The sequence below is a fragment of the Trachemys scripta genome, chromosome 17 (assembly GCF_013100865.1).
Source record: "Trachemys scripta elegans isolate TJP31775 chromosome 17, CAS_Tse_1.0, whole genome shotgun sequence".
NCBI lineage: Eukaryota > Metazoa > Chordata > Testudines > Emydidae > Trachemys > Trachemys scripta.
Genome location: NC_048314.1, coordinates 15,292,437 through 15,318,359, shown reverse-complemented (window position 1 = coordinate 15,318,359; position 25,923 = coordinate 15,292,437). Strand labels below are relative to the sequence as shown.

General features: G+C 44.9%; 1 protein-coding gene across 12 annotated transcripts in view; it reads right to left on the bottom strand.

Annotated features, from left to right (window-relative positions):
• Window positions 1-8,483: 8,483 nt before the first annotated feature.
• FUBP3 (far upstream element binding protein 3) overlaps window positions 8,484-25,923 on the bottom strand; it is a 56,830-nt gene continuing 39,390 nt past the window's right edge. For 7 of the 12 annotated variants that reach the window (XM_034793532.1, XM_034793534.1, XM_034793537.1 and 4 more), the window contains 7 exons: window positions 19,915-20,075; window positions 18,536-18,609; window positions 17,949-18,025; window positions 14,988-15,056; window positions 12,722-12,793; window positions 11,821-11,948; window positions 8,484-9,836 (listed from right to left, as the gene is read on the bottom strand). In XM_034793532.1, the coding sequence (XP_034649423.1) occupies window positions 9,828-9,836; window positions 11,821-11,948; window positions 12,722-12,793; window positions 14,988-15,056; window positions 17,949-18,025; window positions 18,536-18,609; window positions 19,915-20,075 (590 nt within the window). In that variant the 3' untranslated portion in view covers window positions 8,484-9,827. The remainder of the gene's footprint in view (window positions 9,837-11,820; window positions 11,949-12,721; window positions 12,794-14,987; window positions 15,057-17,948; window positions 18,026-18,535; window positions 18,610-19,914; window positions 20,076-25,923) is intronic. The other 5 variants (XM_034793540.1, XM_034793542.1, XM_034793543.1 and 2 more) reach the window with 3 other exon arrangements.

The following is a 25,923-nucleotide window of genomic DNA, read 5'->3' as shown; positions in this document are numbered from 1 at the left end:
TTGTTGGTAATATCAGAAAAGGCCAGGACTGGATAGGCCATGGAGACTGGACTCCCCTTCGGGGGAAGCACCTTGTATAAGATGGGAAGAGGGGAAGCATGCCATGTCCCTGCCCACCCTGTGCACTCTCCAGCTCCAATCTGGCCTATTTCACCAGTGCTCAAACACACTCTGTTTCAGCCACACGTGTGAAATGCACATGGGTGAAACGGGACACAAACCAGACAGCATTAAGTCAAAGGACGGATCTTTACCACCGTGCAGACCTCGGGACAGGCAGGGGGTATCCAGCGGGCCAGGGGCCTGACACCTACCATCGTGAAGGCAGCAGGGACCATCTCTAATATTTTTTGGAATCCTTTTGATGGCAAGGGAAATCTCTCATCCCCAGGGGGAGGCTGTGGAGATATTCAGGGCCAAATCCTGACGTCCTTACGACAGTCTCCCACATGTTGGCTTCATCTCCATCCTTCTCCCATGACCCTGTACAAAGGGAGAACGTGATCTAATGCAATGAGTCCCTGGGAACGCCGCCCTGTCTAAAGAGTCTTTACCCACCCAGGCCTGGGAAGCGAACACCTGGGGGCCACGTTGGAGCAAACCACCTTGGAGGGAGGAAAAAACATACAGAGGATTGTGGTGACTGCTCCATCACTGGCTGTTTTCCTAAGAGAGGCGCTGTGGTTCAACGAGGGGTTAATTCAGGGAAGGCCTATGGCTGGCCATGCGGCTCAGACTAGATGATCACAGTGGTCGCTTCTGGCCGTAGGAGCTACGATTCGATGAACAGCAGTGGACTCAGGCCAAACGATAGAGAGCCAGTCAGTCCCTTCTGCTGCCAGTGGAAGCTAGATACATCCCTGGGGTAACACTGAAGCCGGTGGAATTCCACCAGAGAGGGACTGAACCCCTGGAAGTAAATGACCAATGGGATGAGATGGAACCTCACTTTCTTGGTGGGTCTAGTGGAATTGTCTCCCTCCCATTCCTTTCTGGGCCTTAAATGGGGAGAGAGTTTCAAGTGCTCTGATTGCTTGAATGAGTAGCTCTCTCCATACCCCATAGTTAAATGCTCCCAGAGGGGGAAAAACCATGGGACTCCAGCTAGAAACTGGAGGAGAGAAGTTTAAAAATCTCCTCTGACAAGAGACTTCTCCATGTGAAAACTGGTCAGTGAAAAAACTAGGGTGGGGAGTGAGTTAAAGGGGAGATTAGAAATTAAGGACGCTAGCATGGATGAATTGGCTGCAGAATTCAAATTCCCCTATCCCCCTCCCCTCCTCGCACACAGGGAGCTAAGAAAGGAGAGCAGCTCGCCTCCTTGGAATGGAGAAGGGAAAGATGGGAAGCAATAACAAGACGAGAGAGAGAAGGGGAACCAGATTATCCTTTGTTATCCTGGTGCAAATCCAGAGTGATGCCACTCCCATGACTAGAATGATTCCGGATTTACACCAGCCGCTCAGAGCTGAATCTAGCTGACTTTCCGATGCAGCAGCTTACCAGAGACCATTAACTTCAAGGCTCTTTGCGCACCAAAACCTTCAGAACTGGCGAGGTGCCTTGAAACACACAGCAAGCCTAGGAGTCTGGCCTGCCCTGCCTGTCCTCAGTGGGTGTTCCCCAGGGGCATGCATCAGTTCTCGTAGCATTAACGGGTAGCCGTGCCTCCCTCTGCATGGGCTGTCCTTGACGGTCTCACAGCAGAACAGGGAATTGCCAGCCCTTCAGTCATCCTCACCACATTCATTACGCTAGGTCACCCTCAAGCTGCACCTGTGAGCAAAACGAGCTGGACTGGACTTCGGTGAAACACAGAGGAAGCCTGTTTCTAACATGGCAACGGACAAAGAACATGGAGTTCAGTGTCCGAGTGCCAGTTCTTCAATGACTAATGGCCATCACCTGGGATGTTATCTGGGTACTGTCTCCCGGGGGAAAGCCCATCCCTTGGGACAGTGATCTGACCACATCCTTCCCTGGGCCCTGAGAGACAGACTGCCGAGGACCCCAGGTGTCCTTCCCATCGATGGGCGTTAACGTGATGGTGCTGCCCCTAAGTGCGCGGCGTTTTCAGCAGCTGGACACTGAAGTAGCTTCGAGAGGGCTCCACAGCGAGACTGGCCGAGCAGCTCGGCCAGCCATCATCCCCTCAATAACCTCAATAAGGAGACTGTTCTACTACTCGAGGTCAGAGGGGTTTGAGTCCACGAGCGCCCACATCCAAAGTACTTGCTCAGCTATCCAGACTGGCTGATGTTGCCTGGTACGTCCCAACCCCTCCCTGCCAGACCGACTTGAGACAGAGCCCTGGGGAGAGCCCGCAGGGCCGGGGGGGAAGGGGGAGGCTGGACCCTTCAGCCTTATCTGCTGACAGGTGACCTCCTAATGATGCCGAGTAAAAGGAGCCATTATGAGCCCTCCTGCCGCTCCCTCCCCATTGTTACCCCCTTTCTCTATAAAACAAATAGAGCGACGGCCTCTGCCAGCCTGTTGTAATGACTCTGCTGCGGAGAAGTTTAATATTCCCCCGTGAATAGCCCATACAAGGATTCCTGCAGCTCCGCGTGAATTCTGCGGGGCAGGGCCGACAAGTGAGTGACAGGTGGGACAATAGGAAGGGACTGACTAATCCTGGCCTGGCTGGAGTGCAGGTGCCTTCGCCCCCGGGGGATTAAAGAGCGAGCAAGGCAGACAATCAAAAGATCAGAGGCTTCTTTCGAATGGCCTTGAAATAGGATTTCCTTAAATGATAAGGGCAGGGGTGGAAAGATAATCTAGTGGGGGAACTGTTACTAGCCGGACAAATGCATATAGTACCTGTCGCCTTCTGACGTACTCCAACTCTTCCCAAAAGAGAGCGAGACCAGAGAATTGCAATTGCTTAGCATGAAGCGGCGTCCGTCGTAGGTTTGGCATTTCTTTGCTCTTAGAGGCCAGCAGCAGCTGGAGGCCAGGGCTGGGTTATTACAGAGTGGGAGCTGGCGTTTTGTGGCACCTAAGAATTAATGTATTTATAGATTCATAGGACTTTAGGGCCCAAAGGGACCATCGGGATCTCCTAGTCTGATCTCCTGCACATGGCAGGCCACAAAACCTGACCCCGCCCGCAATAACAGACCCTAACCTCTGGTTGAGTTACTGAAGTCTTCAAATCATGGTTTAAAGTTCAAGTTACAGAGAAGCCACCATTTTCACTAGTTTAAACCCACAAGTGACTCGTGCCCCATGCTGCAGAGGAAGGTGAAACGCCCCCAGGTCTCTGCCAATCTGACCTGGGGGAAAATTCCTTCTTGACCCCAAAGCAGAGACTAGAGCCATGGCCACTAACTCATCCTTCACTTAGTGCTCACTACACCCCTGCAAGGTGTGGCTAATCATTATCCCCTTTTTACTGCTGGGAGGATGGTGGTACAGGGAGATTATGTACTTTTAAACACATCTGCATGTGCTCATAACTTTCTTTCTGAGCCTATGTTTTCCGGTGCTTGGTTTTTACCCAGAAGAGAATTTTGGTGAAAAGTTGGACCAAATTCCGATAGGCACACTGAGTTCGGAGAGCATGGAAAATTTAGGGGCTGAAGGAAAAGCATAGGTGGCCTTTTCTTGCACACAAATCTTGAGAACAACTGGGCTTTACTCTATGACATGATCGGGTCGGCTAAGCCTCTGAAAACTAGGCTTGTCATTAAAAAAAACAAACCTCCATACAAAACCAAAATTGTGATCAGTCAAGTTAAATCATTCAAATCAGGAAATATGAAAGTTGATGTTTAACTCAATTCCATAATCTCCTCACATGCAGGAACAATACAAGCTGGAGTTACATGATCAGACAGTCTGTTTTCTACAGCCCTAGATACACACAGCCCTAGATACACACAGCACTTTATAGTATTTTCATCTCAGTACATCTAAACCATTGCTATGGGACATACACAACCATTTTAGCACCACACTAGAGAAGCTGCGCAGTAAGAGAGCCAGGGAACTTGTGTTGTCATAAACATGCAGTTATTGAAAGAGTTCATCAACCCACTTATGCTTCACTGATCCAGCTTATTGTAAACACTGTTATTCTAATGCAATTAAATATTTAGTATTTGGGGGATAAAATGTACCTGCTTATGGAAAAAGACAATCATCTTTTCATTTGAACCTGCACGGTTAGAAATAGGTTTCACTTTCAAGTCATGCAAAATTAAAGAAACTATTTTAAAATAGCTGAGAGTACACCCAAATAGATTTGCATGGTACGATCCTCTGTACCTAGAGCACAATCCAGAAGACCAATTGGGTAATCATTAACCTAGCAAGACATTTTAGCAAAGTTATACAAGACTATTTCTCCAAGAGTTTGCAGAAAGCTTGCAATGAGTTTTCATTTAAAAATGTACTGATACCCCAAGAAAAAGTAAAATAGGATACAGACAGCTTAATACACATAGCTCGCAAATGAGTACTGGAGAGTAAACTGAACTCATGAAAAGGTCTGTCACTAAAGCTACATTATTAAGGGAGTTGATTTAGTGGAAGAATGAAAATACACATTAAAAGATGCTACGCATCTATCTGTATCCAAAGTTGTAGGCAAGTGTGTTTGAGAGGAGGTCTGAGAGGATTTAAAGACGGATTGTGAGACCATGAACACAAAAAGGCAGAAGTAAAGCTCAAGTTAAAAATTTTGCTGCCTGAATTTTCATGTCCTAACGAGGTCACCTCAGAAGGCCACAACTTCAATTTCTTTTTAAAACGATTAGTTAGAAATCCCAGCGCCTGATGCAGCACCTTCAAAACAGTATTTTCTGAAATTAAAAATATTCAGTGTTTTCATAAGGGTTTTTCTGCTCTTTCTGGCAGTGTCTTTTTGGCAATGGAGAAAAATGACTGACAACAGGGGAAGCCAACTCTACCTAGAGTGCTGAAAAATGCAAACCCACTGAAAAAGCAGCATGACCCCCCCTCTAATCTTTCCGTTCCAGCTAGCGCAGGTGTCGCGTGTACCTGAAGCAGGCACAGAGTTTTCGGAGAGAGAGGTGATTTTCAATTGGAAGCGGTCTCTAAACTTTGCATTAAAGTATTGTTTGCATGGAACACTTCCCCTCACCCCAGTCCCTCCCTCCTCAGCGGCCTTAGTTTCCCTGTCCCTTTACTTTCGTCCTCCTCCCCGCTTTTACTCCAACTAGTCCCCCCACCTGTTCAGCACCAACAGCCACCTGCCCCTGCAAAGAAAAAACCCCCCAAACAATCCCACCACCTGGTAAAGCTTTAATATAAAGAACGTTTACAAACCCAGGGCCTGCTTGCCAGAGCTACTGCAGCTCCCAGAGACTTTGAATGCTCAGCTCTTCAAATCAGGCCCCACTCATCACTTGTGCCAGTCCCCCCCTTCTCTTTTGTCACTCCCCATGTTGTAGACTGTCAGGCAACAACAGCCTCTGGCACCCGGTGTACGTACACACACCCACCCACCCACCCCACAACCCTCAAGGGCAGCCAATGGCTAGTGAACTACAGCGGGCAATTCCAGTCCAGAAAGCATCTTGCATTTGTCACCCATCACAGCCCTTTGTTCCGAGGAGTTAAATAAAGGGGGAATAAAGAGGAAGGATGGAGCCACTGGTGGGTCACAGTTTAACCAGGCATCTCTTACGGAGGACAGGAAAGGGGGAGGTGTGAAAGGAAGCAGTCTCATGGCCAGAGCATCACCCTTGGGATAAACCCCAGGTTCTAGCTCCAACTCTCCCCCCGTCCTTAGCCAAGGGGTTTAACCTACACAGGCCTAGCTGGGTTGTTTAGGGTTCGCCTGCAAAGCAGATGCAGCTCCCCACCTTTGGAAGGGCAGATTATGTAGGATCTCTTCAGACCACTATTGGTTCCACCTCCACAGCCCAGAAAAAGATCCTAAAGAACAAGCCAAAGCCCGACACCCATGTCCTCAACTCCTCATGCCAACCACAAGATCCAAACAGTTCCTTCAACCCCCAACCCCTTAGAGCCACAACAGTCACCTTAACACCTCTCCTGGCACAAAGCAACCCAGAGAGCGCACTGCCTGGGCCAGACCAAAGTTCCATGGAGTCAGCATCCCCAAGGCTTTAAGCTGCCCGTCCCCACCGGAAAGGTGGTTACATAGGGTGAAACACCCATGAGAGGTCATGGGAAGAAGGGTAAGAACTCAGGAGATGGCATTGAGGTAGCAGACAAAGACGGCACCAACTGCATGAACATTTGAAGAGTTCTAGTACAACAGGAAGCCCACATGGATGTCAATCACCTTTGCATTGGGTTTCGCACTGATCTGTTTCATTCTCATGAGATTTTGTAGCAACAAGGCCTGAATGCCTGGGAGAAGTCGGAAGGATATTTGAGACTTGGCCTTCCATGCCTCACCCAGTGCCATATGGGATCATGGGAGAAATTCATTCTGCTAAAATCATCAGCAGTGAAACAGTTTAAATGGACCTTTAAATCTTCTCTAGGTGTCCAAGTTAACTTCCATTGAGATGGAGGGGGCAATTCACGCATGTGCTCTGAAGTCCAGAGGCTGGAGCATCAAGAAGAAGGCACTGCCTCAGTTCACACGTTCTGGTTTCCAAGTTCTTTGCAAGCATGAGAAGACGAACTTTAAAATTAAAAGACAAAAGCTTCATTGTGAAGCATCTTCCAGCAGATTCTGCAGCCACAGAACCCTGCGCTATATACAAAGATTGAGCCTCGGGAAAAGAATTGGATGAAGGATTGGAGAAGCATTTGCTGTAGGGTTTTTGCTGCCCTAGGCAAAGCGTATGCCTCTTCTAGACTCCTGGGTCTGATTGGCAAGGGTGCTGAGCACCCGCAATTCCTACTGGAAACTAAACTCTAGACTTTTCTGGCTGCCCTACCCAACTGCCTGCATCTGTAGGGCTGATACTGAGCAGGAGAAACTCCAATTTATGACCAAACACGTTAAATTGCTCCTGCACTAAGCATCCCTTTCACTGATGACCATGCAGCAATAATGGAAGACAACTGCTGCACTTGGTATCATTTCAAGCACTTTAGCCTTCCAGGACACCAGACTGCTGATGAAAACCCAGCTTTGCAGGCGCCATCTTAATGACAGGCCGAATTTCAAAGGCTTGCAAACTATTTCTCTTGCTGCCCCACCCCCTCAATAAAAGGTTGCATCAGAAGGATAGATTTCCATAATTTATAGTATGGGTATTTCACTGGGGAGACTCGCTAATCTGTACTTACAGATACATTTAAGAAAATGCATCCTCCCACAATCCTGTGCCATTTATGACTCTTGGCACAATCCGCAATACTCAGTCTTCAATTAATGGACACCTTAGGGTTCATTATCACACAATTGCTCCCTGTGAACCATGCCAAATGCTGTTTTGGCACAGAGCTTGGAAGATGAATTAGAAGGAAGTCTTCTCGGTAATGCCCTCTCCCCAATTCCCATTCCCATCATCAGTGTTTATGCCCTCTCCTCCTGCAGTTCCCCCCCCCCCCTCTTTTCAAGTGGCTTTTACTATTCCATCTTTCAACGTCTCTCTTGATTCTCTGGAGGTGTATTTAAAGATGCTCTAGTCTCTTTTCTTCCGGCTCTCTACACGCCTCCGAGTCACTGCTTTACAGATGGGAATCTCTTTTTACCCCCCCCCCCCCCAACCCTCGCCAACTCCGCTACAGATGCCTGGGTGTTTGAGAAGGCAGAAGGGTGGACAAAGCTTTATTTAAGTTGTGGGAAATGAACCTCACATAAAAAAGGGATTTCTCGCAAGTGATTCAGCCCAGTCTGGGTTGGTTGCAGCTAGAGAAAGTTTCCCTGTCCACGTGATTCCTGAGAGGAAGAAGAGGTCGTTCAATGGTTAACGTACATTGCTATCCCATAATATCCATCATTTCCCAGGGACTCAAACTCCTTTTTTGTAAGGGAGGATGGCATTGCTCCAATGACCTGGTCCCGAGTAGCGACACTACCAGAAGCGCAAACGTAAGCTAAAATATTCCACTTCCTAGCACTGAGGACAACGTTTTGGGAGAAGAGCAACAAGTTAAGGAGATTATAAAACAAGCTCTGCTAATGCACTAACAAGCAATAACTGTGTTTACGCAGGTGTAGACAAACCTTCTGGATCATTCCTGTTTATAGAAAACTTCCCTTTATTAAATAGATCTCTCCGGCCATAGGCATTTACATTTAGAATACCTTATTGTGGAACTCCTTCGTGCCCCATTATTTCAAAAGACACATCCATATGACATTAAGAGTTTGACTGGAATTAAGGCTCTCAAGTCAACGTAATGGCATTATCCAAAACCATTAACATGAAATCAATTGGAGCTAAGTTGATGCGATCCGTGCCAGGTATGCAGGCCGAGATGGAGCTTGTTGAGGTAAAAGCAGTTAGCTCACGCTCACTAGAGTTACTTTCAGAGGAGAGTGAGCAAACGGAGTAAAGCAGACTAAAAATACTTCACCCACAAGACATCTTGTGGAAATTTTATTATATAGAGTGTAAAATGCAACTGTCAGTCAAATAAAAAGAACACTTTTTTTAACATCATGCTCAACATTATCCAATGGTGTTTCTTTATAGTTAGACATTTCAAGCATTATAAGGAAAAAATAAGGAAAGAACCCAAGAACAGTAACTTCAGTACATTTCAAAACGGAATGTCCCGCAGGTCAATTAAAAATGCAAGAAAAAATAGCTTCAATTCCGTTTTTTCCTTTAAAAATACACTGTTATCTGTACAAGAAACACTACAGTAAACATTGGAAATCATATTATCCCTTTTATTAAATCAAAATTATTTAGCGCATACTGTGGTTAATACTAGATTCATTTATTTCTCTAGGTAATTTGACAAATATTAGATAAGAAAATATTTAAAAAGAAAAATGAAAAAAGCAAAAAACACCCTGGAATTAAAAAATAGTTACTACTTTTTATATGGTTTAATGTTCCACAGTGTTTGTTAAAGGTACTAATAGCAGATTCATTTTAATATTAAAAATAACAGTATTTATATTTCTGAGAGCATAGAGGAAGGGTTTTTTTTGTTTTTTTTTCTTTAAACAAGCTTGGAGGTCTTAGATACATAAATGCAACCAGCAATGGAGACATGAAAAAATGTATTGCTAAAAAAATTAACACATTTTTATATTACCCTTTAGAACTCTAGAAATTATACAAACCCTACAAAATACCTCCCCCCCACTTGCCTGACAGCAAAACAGTAAGTGTCTCAATACAGAATTCACATAATTAATTAATTACAATACATACCATAGTTCAGTTTTTTAAAAAATGCAATAAAATCAAAAAGACAGCCAAGATACAAGAAATTAGAAGTAAAACATTTAATGAATTTACATATTTAAGAATATTTAAATACTGTTTAAAATTTTTTTTTTTTTAGGATTTGTTACATACCACCTAAGACTTCCAAGCCACTCTTTCTGTTGCAACAGAAAAGATTGAAAACTAAAAAGAAAAAAAAAAAAAAACACACAAAAAACCACATGTTGAAATGTCACAGCTCTGGGGTGCGTTTTGGTGCCTGTAATTCTCTGGCTTCTTTCCAAAAAGAATCCCGGAGTTTTTACAAATTTGGAAACAAAAAATTACCAGCATGTCCATAAGTTTAGTACATTACTAATTGTTCCTGATTCTTAGAAAAGTTCAGTTTAGATTATCCTACAACTAGTGTTTCACAAACAAACAGAAAAGTCTTCATCAAAATGTTGCAAATCTAGAAACCTCTGTTACAAAAAGGTTTTCTTCCACAATGATTCCAAGAAAAAAATTTGCCACAAGGACATTGTTCTACTGCTCCTGCATAGAAAGAGAAAGAAACAAAGTCAACTTAGGTCTACACTTAAAACTTACATTGACAGCTTTGTTAGGCAAGGCTGACACCCCAACCCCACCCCCCCGGACCAACATAGCTATGTCAGCAAAACCTGAGCATAGATGCAGCTATGCCTATAGACGAGTGCTTCCGTTGGCATAACTGCTGTCGTTCAGGGAGTTGGTTCCACCACTGACAGAAAAAGTCCTGTCAGCATACTCAGTCTACACTGGGGGTTTACGCCAAGCTAGGCTCTGAAGTGTAGACACAGCCTTACTCAGCAGCAAGTTCTAAAGTGATCTCCAGAAAACACCTGCCCACCACATTTCCCATTCTAACTGTACCACACAGGGATACCTGAGAAGTAAGTCTCTGCAAGAACTCAGCCATAATACCTCTTATCCCTGAGCTTTCTTCCTGAGAGTCCATGCCCCTCAAAGAACTTTATTTCTTTCTCCACAGGCCCAGACTTTTCAATAGAAGACTGGAAGGGGACTCCCTTTAGTACATCATCTAGATCAGCCAGAAGGTAGTTATTTAATTACACTAAATATTCCCTCCCACCGCATTTCCAGCAAGTCTGGAACCAGAGTGAATATGCAGAACAGTGGGCTGCACCTTCAGTAATTTTATGGCCAAACGTTTGTCTCTCTAGGAATTGGAGTTTCAGTGCTGATGAAAGGTGCCGGACAGCCATACTCACGAATTATGCACAGACAATGGCAGTGCAAACTTTTCTATACTGCCTAGGAGTGTGCTTCTACCCAGACCTGGGGTGTGGGAGGGTAAAGTCTGGGCCTTAACATCTTTCTTTCCCTAATAGTGCAAACAGAAGCACTGAGAGAGGTACCTGCCCACTAGTAAATTAACAGACCAGAGAGTCATTTCACACTTGTTACCATGCCCCCATCATATGCTAGTAACTACGGCTGGTAAAAGACATCCAAGGGAGCAATTTTCATTAAATTTTTAATTCAGATTGACAAAAAGTGAGTTGAAATTTGATGAAAATCCTTCATGAAAGTTGTTGGATTTTTCAGCTAGACATAGAGCTGGTAGAAAAATTATGAAATTCCAATAAAGAAAGGATGAAGTATTAGTTGAAAAACACAACAATTTCCACAAACTAGTAATAACTTTTGGGCTCTGCCAGGCTCTATTAAAACCAGTGACTCAGTGGTGAAGAGCTCTGCAACCCATTACCAAGCCAGTAAGTAATCTAGCTCTTTAACTTGGATTTTAATATGGAGTGCTGTTTTTAAATATCAGCCATCTTCATAACTTGCATGTGGGAGGTGCATATACACGTCGCCAAATGCCAGAGACGTTCACCTTAGCAAGTCTAACTTTGCGGGCAACAGCTACTCCTGACCAAAGAAGCTTTGATGGTGGGATCCAAAATGAATCCCACTCAACCTTCAACTGGAAAGATGGCAACTGAACTGCAGGGCTTGAGTGACAGTTAAGGTAGATATGGAATTAGCTACCAGATATGCCCAGTACAATCACTTTTCCAGTGACGTGTTTTCCCGTTAGGACATTGGAGCTGCAGGCCAGCTTTTCTGAAGCCTTTGTGTATATTTGCAAACACCTAACCCAGGCACAAGGATTCCCAACATGCATGAAAGTCGAAGTCCGCATGTGGACGTGACCCTGCGAATTGGATGTGCCCCCTTGTGCAAGGCTGGGCCATCCGTTAGCTCTGAAATGCAGAGATCTTGGTAGCATGTGGATTGTGATGCAAGCGCCCACGCAAGCCAGTCAGCTCAGTTAAGTATTAAGCTTCCCACAGAGAGGCACAGTGGGTTGCAGTTAGCTGATTTCCCCTCTTCTTTAGTTGTGTCTCAGACATCAAGGCAGCTTTATTGCCTATGCCCACGGTGGGGTCTTCCCCACACTGGGGCAATGCTAAACTACACTAAGAAGAGGAGCAGCAGCAGAGGAGCTCGGTGGAACACAAATACAGACCTGGCTGTGGGCCTGAGCTTGCCCTAGTGTCTGCCCATAGTAGGCAGCCTGCTGTCTGTAATACTCCGCCCATGCCATTGTGTAGTCCGGCTGGGAACTTGCCTGAGAAGCAGCACTGGCAGCGTGACCTGGATGACGAAAAGGAAACACAGGTAGTCGAGAACCGGCAACAGCAAGCCAACAAACATACACTCGCGATATTGTTTTGTAATGTTTAAATACAGCAGACATCTGAAAATACAGCAGCAGCGGCTACCTGCCGTTTGGACAGAACAGGACACGTTTTAAGCAGACTTGCAGGTTATTAGTTGGTGCGGCACTTTGAAAGCATAACAATTATTCCCATTGTTCAGGGATACTTGGCTTGGAAATTTTGCTTTGTTCATCCTTCGAGTCCTCCAGGTGAGGAACAGCAAACAGCTCCAGAAGCTAGGGCATGAAAGCGGCTGGAGCGGCATTCCTCTGAACTGTCAACAAGACGACACCCCACCCCCGCAACTCCTCAGTCACCAAAGTACAGCGCTTTTCTTACACCTCGGAGAGCAAGCCCCACCCGCCTTCAGGCCTTTTGTCAGTTCTTGTTCTACTCAGGCACAGGTACATGTGCCAACGTTTTCCTAATACAGTCCAACTTCTCGAGGTGCACCTGAAAGGGAACAAACAGTCCACTGGGGACTGTAGTTCATTGGCCTCACCTTGCCCTGAGATGGTGCAGTAACAAGCAAGACGTAAAGCTTTCTGTGGGAGAACTACAAGCACCCTCGCCAACAGGAGGGCACAGAAAGGGGATTTGTAAGGGAATGGGACCTTATGATGCAAGGGAGTGGAGACAAGTTAATGGATTAGAGCTAACTGTTTATAACAGGAGTTTATTCATCTCCAGCGGCCCTGTTTCACTCACTCTGTTTTTTGTAATACTCCTCCCACGCCTTGCTGTAATCAGGCTGGCTGTTCTGCTGCTGGCTCTGTTGGCCTGTGCAAAGAGGACAACAACGGGCATGTCAATAAGGAACAGGTGACAAGTCTCTAGCTAGTGACATCTCCCCAACAGACAGCTCCTGGCTCCAAGTCTACTGCCCATGCCCTCAACAGTCCTCTTCACGCCTTGCTACAACAGGTGGGATTCTTCGCTTGGGACGAGCTATTTTAAAGAGTAAGGGGGCCTGAGTTGTCCCCATTTTAATCCTTTCCTCAGGGAGCAGCACACTAGTCTCCTACCTGTGGTGACCAGCTGAAGCCAAATTGACTTTGTTGGACAAACACTTAGCCAGCATCGCAAGCCATCCTAGGACATAACCGGCAACCTCTGGAGAATGTTTACTACCTGGTACTACAGGAGAACTGAAGGGCACTGGCAGAACCATGATGGAGGAGGAAGACTGAACAGCACTGGCCTGTGCCAGTGAGCAAGACTGCCTGTGTCTTTGGCAGTTATATTCACATTCAAAAGAGAGGGACCTGGGATGGAAAAAAAAATGTGTACATCCCTGGTTGACAACCCAGTTTCTGCCAAGCCAAGTTCCGATGACAGAGCATCCAAGGAACCAGCTTGAGATCACTACGCTGTTCTTTATGTTCATCTCAGAACGGATTCTGAGGGGCTAGAATAGCCTCTGCTCATTCGGTGACAGCACACTGCAAAGAGCCATCAATTAGAATACCTAGTTTGCAGTGTCTGTTGACACCCTGCAGCCACACACAACAGCTATCCCACGCACCTTACAGGTGCTAGGCACGCCAGCCGGTTGCAGTACTTGGGATGCAGTCTTTAGCTCAGTGTTAATGGAACCTGTGCAGCCTACTCTGGTTTTGTCAAAGCGTGGCAAGGGAGCCGCGAGCTCTGTGGCATGACCAACACCATCCCACAACGCTGTGCCTTGCATTCAGAAGCCATCCAAAAGACCTGCTTCCAGCAACAGTGATGCACACTATGGAGCAGGTTATTCTAGAAGTCCCAGAACACACCGGTGCCATGCTAGTTGGAAGGCATATGCTGGCAATGGATGCAGACTGTTTTCGAAAACTGTGCTGCTGTGCAGACACACGAAAGCTTGTCTCTCTGGCCAACAGAAGTCGGTCCAATAGAAGATTTTACCTCACCCCTGCCTGGTCTCTCACAAGAGAGCCAATCATTTTATAAAACATTTCTGCAGCCACTTCTCTAGTGAGAGCACATGCACCCTTTGAAAAGAGTCAATCCAATTAATGGGCTCAGCATATCTAAGCTTCAACTAGGGGAGAGGCCAGCCACCTGGGCCCAGGGAACCCCCCCTTACCCGTACCATTATGCTTAATGCACAGGACCTGCAGAATCATTTGCCGGACTAACTAGAGAGCAATACAGACAATGTGCTAGTTAGAGACACAGCAAGGAAAGCCAGGCGGACTAAAATGCATAAGCGCTACACGAAAGCCACTGCATGCATTAGACTGGTGGGTGAGGATGGGAGGCACAAAGAAAAAAAAATGGAAGCATGCTCTTCCTGGCGATCTAACTGCCTTCACTCTCCATACTCAATTCTGGGTGCTGCCCTGCACTGCAACACAGGCTGAAGAGAGCTTTGAAGTGGCAGGGGCTGGGGGGGAAGGGTGAACATAATACACTGAAAGTGTGAAGTGGGTGGAGGAAACAGGGCAGCAGTGTCCTGTCCAGGGGCATAAAAGCGGGTTAAAAGACTTGACCAAAGCTACAAGTCAAGACCTTTTCTTGCAGAGGTCAGGGCTGCCTTGACTGTCCACCTGCTAATGCCAACAAAGGACCTCCTTCAATGCCTTTTCTTCTAGGAGAATTACAGTCCGCAGTGGGCTGAAAGGACACGCCACTAAATACATTTCACGGCAAAATGTTTTACCCGGCCAGTTAATTTATTTAAGATGGGGGAGAAGTAATTAAAATCTAAATACATGTGTAGGGTTGGGGGGTCCGCCCCTCCTCTCACGAGGGGGGCTGTGCTGGTGAAAGGGAAGAGGGGGGACATTCTAGAATTTGCTCATGGAAAGTCTGTTCTGAAGAGTGATTCATCTGGTTCTTTGACAATGCTAATGAGACCACGGAAACCAGGCTGCGACACTTGCTTTAGAACAGGCTGGGAAGGAAATGGTCAGAAGCGGATTTTAGATAAACCTTTGTGTGTAAAAACAAGAAGTTGTAGGAGACAGGTATTTACCTAGTTTCTTATAATAATCCTCCCACGCCTTGGTGAACTCCACCTGGCCTGACTGGGTACCATTGTGATCTGCAGCAGGAGAAGAAAGCAGTGAGGTCTGCTTAAAGCACAGCATTATCTTGTCTGTCCTCTCTCTTTACCAAGACTGCCTTCAGAGTGTGCCTGGCTATAAACAGGAACATGGAGGATTCTAAGTGGACATGGAACGCAACAGCCAACATTCCTACCAGGTTTAATAGCAGTGATGCAAGACACCTGACCCAGAGCACGGCAGGGGTGGTACAGACCCCAGCCGGTAAAGGGTTTGCCCAGAGGTTTACAGTTTGGAGCCTCAGGAAGCATTTGGGGGAGGGGGCGTGCTTTTTCATCTGTGTCTGGCTTGGTGTTTGTGCCATTGTGACTTCTGCATGCAAACAGGCCCCAAATCTGATCAGGGGCTGGCGGCAGGGTGGCCAATGAACAGCCTTCACTTATCCCATCGGCTCATAGCCCAAGTCTGCTGACCTTCAAGGTGCGGTGCAAAGCCCATCTCTCTTCTTAAACCTTTGCTTGAGGAAGGGTGGGATATGTATGGGAGAGTTATTTTAGGAGGATTTTTCCTTTGTAAATAATTGCTCTTGGACAGCAAAGTTTGTGCAGATTTGTTTTGGTGGCGAAGGACTCCCCTTGTTCTCATGCAAAATATTAAGTTATCTGGGGTGTTGGTTTTTTTTAAATGTACACACTCTGAGGCAAGTACAGCATGTTTCAGAAATGTAAAAGGAAGCACACCCAGAGCCTTTTTACATGAAAGCAAAGATAAGAGCCTCGAGCGTACAGGAGTGGTGAGGAAGCCTGCATGATAGCTCTGATCCCAGGACAGGGGAGTCAAGATATTAACGGTACCCTTCCCTGCTTCATTCAAATAATGTTAGCAGAGTTCTACTAACTGCTTTCCCCATGCAGAAAGGAGAGTATTGTGGACATGGTGTTTGATCTTTAAGTCAGAAAGTTATGATGGAGTTCCTAAAACCCAGGACATACTGCCCTCCTGAACTCAAAGCAAACTGAAAATAATTGCAAGTAGCATATTCTGGTGTTACAAAGTAAAGGTAGCAGGAAAACATTAGTGACCATTAGTACCTTACTATAATGCTACCTAGTGAAGGAGTACATTTGGGTGCTTGCATCACTTTACTACTTTAAGCTATTTGAACTACATATCCACTATAATTATTTACAGTTCAATGCTTCCTAGACTGTATGTTCCTTGGGGCACAGACTGTGTCTTTGAAAGTGTCTGTACAGAGATTAGGACAAATGGGCCCCTGTTCCCAATTGGAGCCCCTTTATGCTATTGTAACATATATATTAGAAACGTTAAGTTAATAATGCACTATGGCAGGGGATTTCCATGAACAAGATGCAGAATATTCAGAGTTATGGTTTCCATGGCACCAAATTTTAGTCTCTGTTCTTGGAAATATGGATACAGCTGCACTTATAATCACTGTGCAGCACTCCAGGTGGTATGTAGAGCTGGAGTGCTACATCTTGAGAAGGTCTGTTAGTGGGAAACTGCATGCTACAGGCAGCAACCAGTTTTCAGATTCTTATTTCTAAACGAAACATAACACTTAAAGAGACACTTGCCATTCCTAAGAAGTTTGAAAGGCTTATTTTTAAAACTTAAGTTATTCAAGTATTTAAAAATGTACAGAAAGTTCTCTCAGCACCTGAAATACCCCATATCATCCCAACACAGGTGAAGAGACTTGTACCAAGTTTCTGACCAGATTCACCTTTTGGCATAAGGAAGGCATAAGAAGTTTCTGAAAGAAGTAGCCTCTTGGTCTGAAAGTTTAGGCCTCTGTTAAGAGTTAAAGTGAAACCACCTCAACCAGAAGAGAAAAATATTAACTTTGGGCTTGCTGACAAACAAGTTGGTGTTTGCGTGAAATGACTGCTCCATGTGTTAGAGTGACATGTAGGAGAATGGCATTGCTGGAGCCACCTAAACTAAGGAGGGTCTGTTGTTCTCCCAATCTGAACGGGTTGGGGGTTTAAACAATCAGGAGGTCAAACGCCTGGCTTGGAGCAATAGCCACTCAAAGCAGGCACCTCCGCAGCCCAGTTGGCCCAGCAAGCAAACAGCTGCAGATCGGCTTTTCTGGGCTGGTGAATGGAGTGAAGGACGGAAGTTTTGGAACTCTGACCAACAATGAATTTGTAATTTACTTTTAGCCATGTGACCAACTTGTCCTGTTTAACCGGTAAGGCGCTGACTAATTCCCAGCGTTTAACAGCTTTGGTGCTAGTCAGTACTTACAACCTTTCAGGGACATGCTATTCCAGTAAGGGGGATGGGGTGGGTATTCTGTGTCACAGGGAGATGGAACTAGGACGGGAGTCAATCCTACCCTCTTCACCAACCAACCCCCTCTCTTCTCCATTCATTCATTGCTCCCAGAATCCCAATCTTTCCTTCAGGCTGAGAAACAAGTGGTGAGGGCAGCTCACATCAGGAGAGCAGGGGAGTAGCAAAGAGAGTCAGGAGCAGAAAGGAGGTGGGCTGCTAATGACAGGCTGTGTGGCTAGTGGGAGGGAATGGTGCTGTCCAGTGCTCCACTGGGGAAGGCAGGAGGGGAGAGAGTCTAGAGAGGTGGGAAGGATCTTGTTAGGGGGAAGCAGGGAGGGAGTCCAAGCTCCTGCAGGAAAGAGGGGTGGACGCTTAAAACAAGCAGCTAACAGCAAAGAGTGATTTATAACAGGTTCTTTGCGTGCCTTCAATTTATGTTACACTAGTATAATCAGGAGCATTGATCCCTTACTCCAGGGTGCACCTGCATGCATGCACTTTAAATGTGTAACTTCTTCTACCATCTTCCATACGAGTGGGCTCACGAGACCTGCAGTTGTGTACCTGTGTGGAGTACAGATTAACTTTTGGATTTTTCTTAAACCAAAATGCTAACTACTTACTTGGGACTTGCTGTCCAGGCTGTTGCCACGTCTGGTAGGTGCTGCCCCAACCCTGTGTCATGAATGCCTGAGGACCACTGTGGATTATAATACCATACACTGAAGCAGACGGACAGAACATTTTCTTAATAGATCATATGCACAAAAACAGTAACAGCATCAAAATGATTAGGAGTCAGCAGCTGCTAAGGCAAGAATTAATGCAAAAATAGGGGGAAACTCCTGACTGGTCCAATACTGGAGAAGTGAGCCTGAAGGCCTTCCTTAAGTTACTGTTAGCAGAGCTGAAAGGAGGGCACATCAAACCTCACTCAGACTTGAGGTCAACAGTATCCGTTGCTAATTTCTTTCCACACCCTTGCTGCATTGATGGTGGGTGTGCTTAGATGTGGCAGGAACTGGCAGCTCCAATTAGGAGTTTTCTATAATTGGGCTTCAAAGCTTCATCTCACTCATCCTTGGATTCAGGAGTCTTCAATCTGACTTTCTACAAGTTTTCACTTATTTTTAAACCTTCACGCCTCAATCTAAAATGCTCACATTCACGCTCCCTACGTTAGAGTTCACAGGACGTTGTGGAAACTTACTTTTGATGAGGTGTAGCAGGTGCTTGGCTGAAAGGATTTTGACCAAAACCGCCAGGTCCACCCATGCTGGTACCCTGTCACAGAATCCACAAACACTGAATGTTATAATTCCTCCCATCATTTTAAAAAACAAAAAAAACCCCAGCCACTATGTTTAGATCAAGAGTAAGAAAAGGGACCAGAAAGCACAGGATATACCACTCATGGCACCAATTCTGAAAGTGTAAAATTCCCAAAAGCGCCTAAGTGAATTGGGAGCCTATTTTTGAAAACTGCTTAGGCTCCTAAGTGTCTTGCTGAAAGCCAGTGGGACTTAGAAATGTATGAAAGTGTTTCACTATATGTACTCCAAGATCGAAAACTCTCTCATAGATTAGATTTTAAGGTCAGAAGGGACCATTATGATTGTCTAGTCTGACCTCCTGCACAACGCAGGCCATAGAATCTCACCCACCCACTCCTGTAATAAACCCCTAACCTATGCCTGAGCTACTGAAGTCCTCAAATCATGGTTTAAAGACTTCAAGGTGCAGAGAATCCTCCAGCAAGTGACCCATGCCCCACGCTGCAGAGGAAGGCGAAACCCCCCCAGGGTCTCTGCCAATCTGACCTGGAGGAAAATTCCTTCCCGACCCCAAATATGGCGATCAGCTAAACCCTGAGCATGTGGGTAAGACTCACCAGCACCCAGGAAAGAATTCTCTGCAGTAACTCAGATCCCAACCCATCTAACATCCCATCACAGGCCATTGGGCATATTTACTGCTAATGGTCAAAGAATTCAGTATAAAGGCTGCTTTTTCAGTTTTACTAGGTCCCACTTCAATATTTTCTCACCTCCTTTTACCCAAGTCTCACCTGACTAGGTTCTTTGGCCTGGTTCCATTACACTGCAACACCCATGGCTTTGTAACAGGTAGATTAAGAGCCACCACAGAGCCACTACAGTAACAGCAGTCTGTAGTGTCAGAGATCCTGCCACCCCCTTTGTGCACTTCCATAATCCCCAAGTAGCAACATAGCTCAGTCTTCTCCCCCAGCTCTGATTTTAGACACCCTTTTGGTACCCTACAAGATCTCTTCTGGCAAAGCATTAGATTTGCCATCCATCACAGAGCAGCAGACCAGACTGGATGACTGAAGCAGGCTTCTGGGAGAAACATTCCAGGCTACAGTAAATCCATCCATATTAATCCAGGTCTACTGGAGGGCCAGTTCGGACATTTCAGGCTGTCTGCTCACAAGCATGTTGTTTCGAAGCCGGACTATTAACACCACAAAATGCAGAAGTTTGTGCCCCCATCTACCCAAACCTTTATCAGTAAAAACACTCAACGCCAACTAAAACCAGTTCAGAAGCAATACCACATAACACTTACACCAACTTTCTCATCTATGAGATGTCTAGCGAGCTCAATCTGTTGAGGAACTCCTCTGATGGTGAATATCCGTACGCTAGGGTCCGTGTTGGGAGGTGGATTTCTTTGCAGCTCCACATGGGCTCCTGACTGCTGGTTTATGCTCTTGATGTTCTCTCCACCTGCAGAAAAGGGAAATCAAGGCATGAGAAGAGATGAGCATACAACATTTCATTTATATAGAGAGATGATTATCATGATTTCCAAAGCTACGTCCTACAGCTGGAACAGATTTTTCCCCCTACCCTTGTGTCTGCCCTAAGCAGTGAAGGAAACACTACAGTGAATATAGTCATAATACTTTGGCTCACATCCCCACCACACCCCTTTCCATTTATTTATAAGTGCACCCAGAGACCAAGTCTTTGCTGCTACATGCCAGACTTCCGTCTCTTACTGGGTCAGCCAATGCCACTTAACGTCTGAAGAAGGGTATGTACCTTAGTGCCTTTGCACACTTTGCTGGGCTGCTAAGCAAATTCACTATTACTGGCACATATTTTGTGAACAACGAAGACCAAAGACAAGGATTCTTCCTGCTAATTTACCACCATCTCTTACCCTTAGGGCCAGCTAATCAGTACAAATGCAGAAGTTATTTCTCAAGAAAAGTAACTGAGACGGATCCATTGTTATTCTTCCTCACTTTAAGGCTACATGTTCACTGCCGAAACAGGTGTTTTGTTTGTTTGACAGCACGACAGCTAAGGTGCATTACTTATCTCACTGTAACACACCTTTTTTAGCAGTGAGGACAAAGCCTGGTAGTTTTCCTGTGGTTATGCATCATTCAATAGGTGCTTTCCTTAAAATCCTACTGGCTCCTGCAGCCACTTCCCACTTGCAAGGCAGCACAAATGGCTACACACACTTCTGGAACAATGCAAGGTTCACAGTTGCCAGCCTGTCACTTCACAGCTAGAGTTCAGACTTGTATACACGAGGAAATTAACCACAATAGCTACTCAAAACAGCTCCCCATGTGGACACTTACCACAGAATAAGAGTGTCCACATGGGGAATTATTCAAGCTTTAAATTCACAGCCTACCTTAAGCTGAAATAACTTTCAAGTGTAGACATGTCCTTTAGTGCATCTTTGGCAAACATATGAACAGTGAATCAGCTCTCTCAGATAAGTGAACACACAAGAGTACTCTTAGGCACGCTGGAGCTAATGAAATCTGGTTTGACTTCGTGAAAAAACTTGCGAGGTCTCAGTCTCTTAATGAAATTTGCTTAACAAAAGCTTCAGCCGATGTTACAATGGTTCAATTCTTCTTTTGGAATTTCACAGAACTTACAGATCAGCGCCACTCAACTGGAGAAAAGAGGGTGGGGGGGAAGTTTTACAGCTCTGATTCCTACAGACCTAGATAAGGGCACTAGCTGAAACATACACTGCAAGGGGGAGAAAAGGAAACTAATGAGCAATTGAGCAAGAAAGTTGATTAAAGTGTATCCATAGGTAGCTTCCCTGTTTTTGCCAGTGTTCCTAAAACCAGCCCTGAACACAACTTCAAGACAAAGTGTGGACATTGAGTACATTTGTTCATTTCAATGTAAAACTTGTGACCTTTTCAACATTCTATACCCCCTTTTGTGGGAGGAAGAGTCACCCCTAGGCAATTAACTCTTTCTAGATGCATTTTGGGGGATTAGAGAAGTTTTTATGCCACATCCTTCCTTATGCAGGCAAAACAGATTATCCTGTGCAGCCAAATAGGAAACCATCCATTTCAACTGTGATTTGGAAAGTTATGAGAGGAATTTTGAAACAAGAATTGTTTCATTTAAGATGTTAGGATGTGTGCACAATCAACTGAGAGTCTTGGGGCCTGCTTATGTGCTCACTAGGCTGCCATATGGAATGGAAGACAGTTTTACACTTTTAGCCTGCCTACTTGTGAGCGTATAGCAAGGAAGAGAACTTGGTATCAGTGACAGATGCTAATGTGAACATCAAAGCAAAACTATGTGTAACCTCTCCTGAGGTCTAAATATCTTCCTTCTGACTTGCTACCCTTGCCCAGTTGCAAATGCCACAATGTCTTTAGTTTCAAATTGTCTCCATAATGAGCATTTCACATTTCATTATGCAAGTTACCAAGAGCAGAAATCTTTAGGGGAAGCTATTAATTGTGGGTCTGTTTCCTACCAGCTTCTTCTTTTACCATTCTGCACCGAGTGAAGTGAGTTCTCTCTAGGCTTGTTCACAAAAGGTTGTATGTTAATCCCTCTAAATACTGCACATTCTTGGGTATCAGAATCCTTCTACCTCTGACACACCAAAAGGTACTCTCCTCCCATTCGAGATAGCTTCTCACTATGCCTTTGGAGCATACAAATACGATGAAGCAGCCAACATGATGCTGCAGTGTCGGAAGGAGTTCACCTTCCTTCATAATGAGGTCACCCGCTCGGCGCATGGTGGCTGTCTATAGACTTATTTGGCAGCTTGCTCCATTCTTCTACCTGACGGGGGGCAGAAATGATCCAGGAGTGGCCCCCCAGCTGGACGTGAAATTGTAAAGCAATTAATCAAACCTGCTAAAAGGCAGAGCTGACAAGAGCCGGGCCAGCCACGTTATCTGTCAATATTGCTGTATTTATCATGGAAATCCAGCGGGGCCCCTGAGAGGCTGCAGTTTGTTTCCAGGCACCAGCACACAGAAAAAGCACTTGACATTTGTATGGCTTTCCACTCCACCCTACACCAAGTCTTTCAGACAAGAAAAGCTGCACCTACCCACCCCTAGAGGAAAAAAATACAAACAACTTTCAGTGAGCCTTCGCATTTCCTTATTAAGCCACAGAACGCTCACCATGCTCATGTGGAAAAGGCACTGGGGTCAGTTACTGTGTGCATGGCGGATACAAAGCTTGTAACAATCCGGCCTGAATTCCTCTTCCTCCTCTGACCCCCTCAAGGACAGTTTTTAAGGTAACAAGGAATATGGCAGGTACTAACATCTACCCTTTTGTAGACATGGTGCTCATGCAGGTGTCAGCTTCAGAACCTGTAGAGCAGGGGTAGGCAACCTATGGCCCGCGTGCCAAAGGTGGCACGCGAGCTGATTTTCAGTGGCACTCACACTACCTGGGTCCTGGCCACCGGTCCGGGGGCTCTGCATTTTAATTTAATTTTAAATGAAGCTTCTTAAACCTTTTAAAAACCTTATTTACTTTACATACAACAACAGTTTGGTCGTATATTATAGAAAGTGACCTTCTAAAAACGTTAAAATTTACTATTGGCACGCGAAACCTTAAATTAGAGTGAATAAATGAAGACTTGGCACATCACTTCTGAAAGGTTTCTGACCCCTGCTGTAGAGGATGGATGGTCCAAAGGCGAGGGACTAGCTTGGAACCCGAGTTCAGGTCCTTGCTCTGCCACAGACTTTCTACATGACCTTGGGCAAGCCACTTAGCTTCTCTGATTCCCAACACTACAATGGAGTTAACAGCATTGACCTGCCTCACAGAATGTTTGTGAGGATAAATACTTTAAAGATTGTGAGGCCAGATAAGTACCCAAAATAGTCTAGATTACATGAAATTCATAGTCTTCAACATGAAAGGTCCAATTCTAAAGCAGCCTATTTTTAGTTTCATTACGTTACTTAGAATTTTTTCCAGTAAAAATAAATAACTCTTATTCCAAATTCTTTAATCCTAAACACACTGTCACCCCAGGATTATAACGATTACATTACAGCTGTATGATTAACAAACCGAATTTACAGAAATTGCTCTAGTGACCCCTGCTGTACTGATACATCTGTTTCCATTATATGTCAAAAAAATTGGAGTTAGTAAGAAAAAAGCCAAGTCCCTACTCTGAACTGCATTTCCCAGAGTCTTCTTTCACATCAGTCTCATGACTGTAGTTAATGACTGAAGAAAATGGTTAAAATATAATGAGAAGATTAAGTGATTTATTCTCAGTCAGATGCAGTATTAGAATCTCATTCACATGGAAATTTTCCATTAAAGAGCCAACTTGGGACTCTGCTCTTAATTTCTCTGTGGAAGCAGCCCCTAGGGTTTCACCGGCTGACCCATCCAGAAATTTAGCTTCAATACTCCAAGTGCCAAATGGCTAAACCCCTTATCCCCAGCCAGGCCTAGGTGTTTTAGAATAGAGGATTCCTATTTGGCCATCCATAAGAAAGAGTATTAACCTTGGAAATAACATCCCCTCTTCCTCCCACTTGACATACAGGTGACAAAAGATCAGAAATAGTGGGAGCGTGGGAAGAGAACTGACTGACACAGAAGGCTCTGAAAATGAGTGTCATATCCATTTCTCATCCAAGACTCCCAGGAGACAAAGCTACAGCCATCACTCCCAACAAACAGATAAAAACAAACTAACAATACCAGTGTAAATACCCCAATAGTACTGATTGCAAGTAAATATTACACAACTTCAAGTGTTCAAAGCACTGTACAGTCACTAATAATCAATCCTCTGAAAGCCTCGGGTAAGCGGTCCCATTTTACTGACGGGGAAACCAAAGTACAATGGCTTACACCCACAGTCACACGGCAAGACTCTGGCAGGGCCAGCATTAGAATTCAGGAGCTTCTCACACCTAACCCTGTGTTCGCTCCTCCAGATCACAGCGCTTATGTTAAAGAGACAACATTTCTATACATTGTGGAAACCTAAGTTACTTTTCTGTACTTTCTAATGGTTACTGTATTGGTAGCTACTGCAATGGTTAAAATAGCAATGGTAGTTTCCATTATTATATTTTACCATGCTGACAACTTTTGCTTTGGAGAATAACTTTCCTTTGCTTGGTTTCTGCCCTGACAGGATTTTTTGTTGAAAGACTGAGCACAATATCTTCAGCGGTTTCTGAATTATGAGGGAACAAAAGCACTTTTTGCATTGCTAATATATTTTCACTACACTTGTGAATAGGGTTACAGCAAAAACTAAGCCTGAAACTGTTTAGAGAGTTTCCTTAAAGCTTTCTATAGGAGGAGGGGGGGAAGAGGACGAAACTGGGAATGGGGAGATTTGAAGGGAATGAATTCTAAAAACTGAACTTTCTTAAAGCAGTCAGCCCTAAGCATGTTCACAGCAGCATCTGAAAAGTCTTAATGAAGGCCAATTCCTTTATGATTTTCACAGCACATTCATCCTGCCCAATGATAACTGGTATAAAGTGCTTCATGAAAAAAGCCAAATGTCACTGGAACATGGCAAAATCCCCTCAAAACCACACTAACACCAAGCGCAGAAGAAAATAGTAAGAAAAGAGAAAAACAAACAGAGCCTCTTCTCTTGAATTTAAGAGCACTGCCACTCTTCTGGCTGCATTCTGCAAATTCCAAGCTTTTATTTTCAATGATATATAGACATCACTATGCCACAAATGTAACAGGGAAGCAGCAATCCAGCCTGGCAGAAAATTCTCTAGCCAGCAGCAAAGAGGGAACCCACTGCTACCTGATTTACCTCAACTCCAGGGACACTAAAAGCAGAATTGGGACTATTGAAATGCTAACATTAAGCACACAGAATAATTCTTTTCTAGAGTATGGAGAAATTAAATACAAACTACTTTCATGTGTTAGTGTTGTAGTTAAAAAAAAAAACCAAAAAGTCCTGATTCCAACATTAACTCAGGTGCATTGCACCAGTGCAGAATTTCTATTCCGGTTTCTAGTTAAATATAGTTATGGTGCACACTTTATAACATGACGAAACACAGAGCCAAGTTACAACTGCTGTTGAAGCCTTCACCTTTGCACTTGGTATTGTTTGATTGGGACACAACTGTTCTAAGAAGGGAACACAAATGTTTCCATTACTTTGGTACACTGGAGCTCAATGACTAGGCAGCAGTGTTATGCCAACTACAGACTCCAGGCAAGCTAAGGAGTCCTACGCACTCATAGGGCACCTGCCCAGTCTATTATGCACCAGGAGATTAAATTCAGTGGGTAGGTT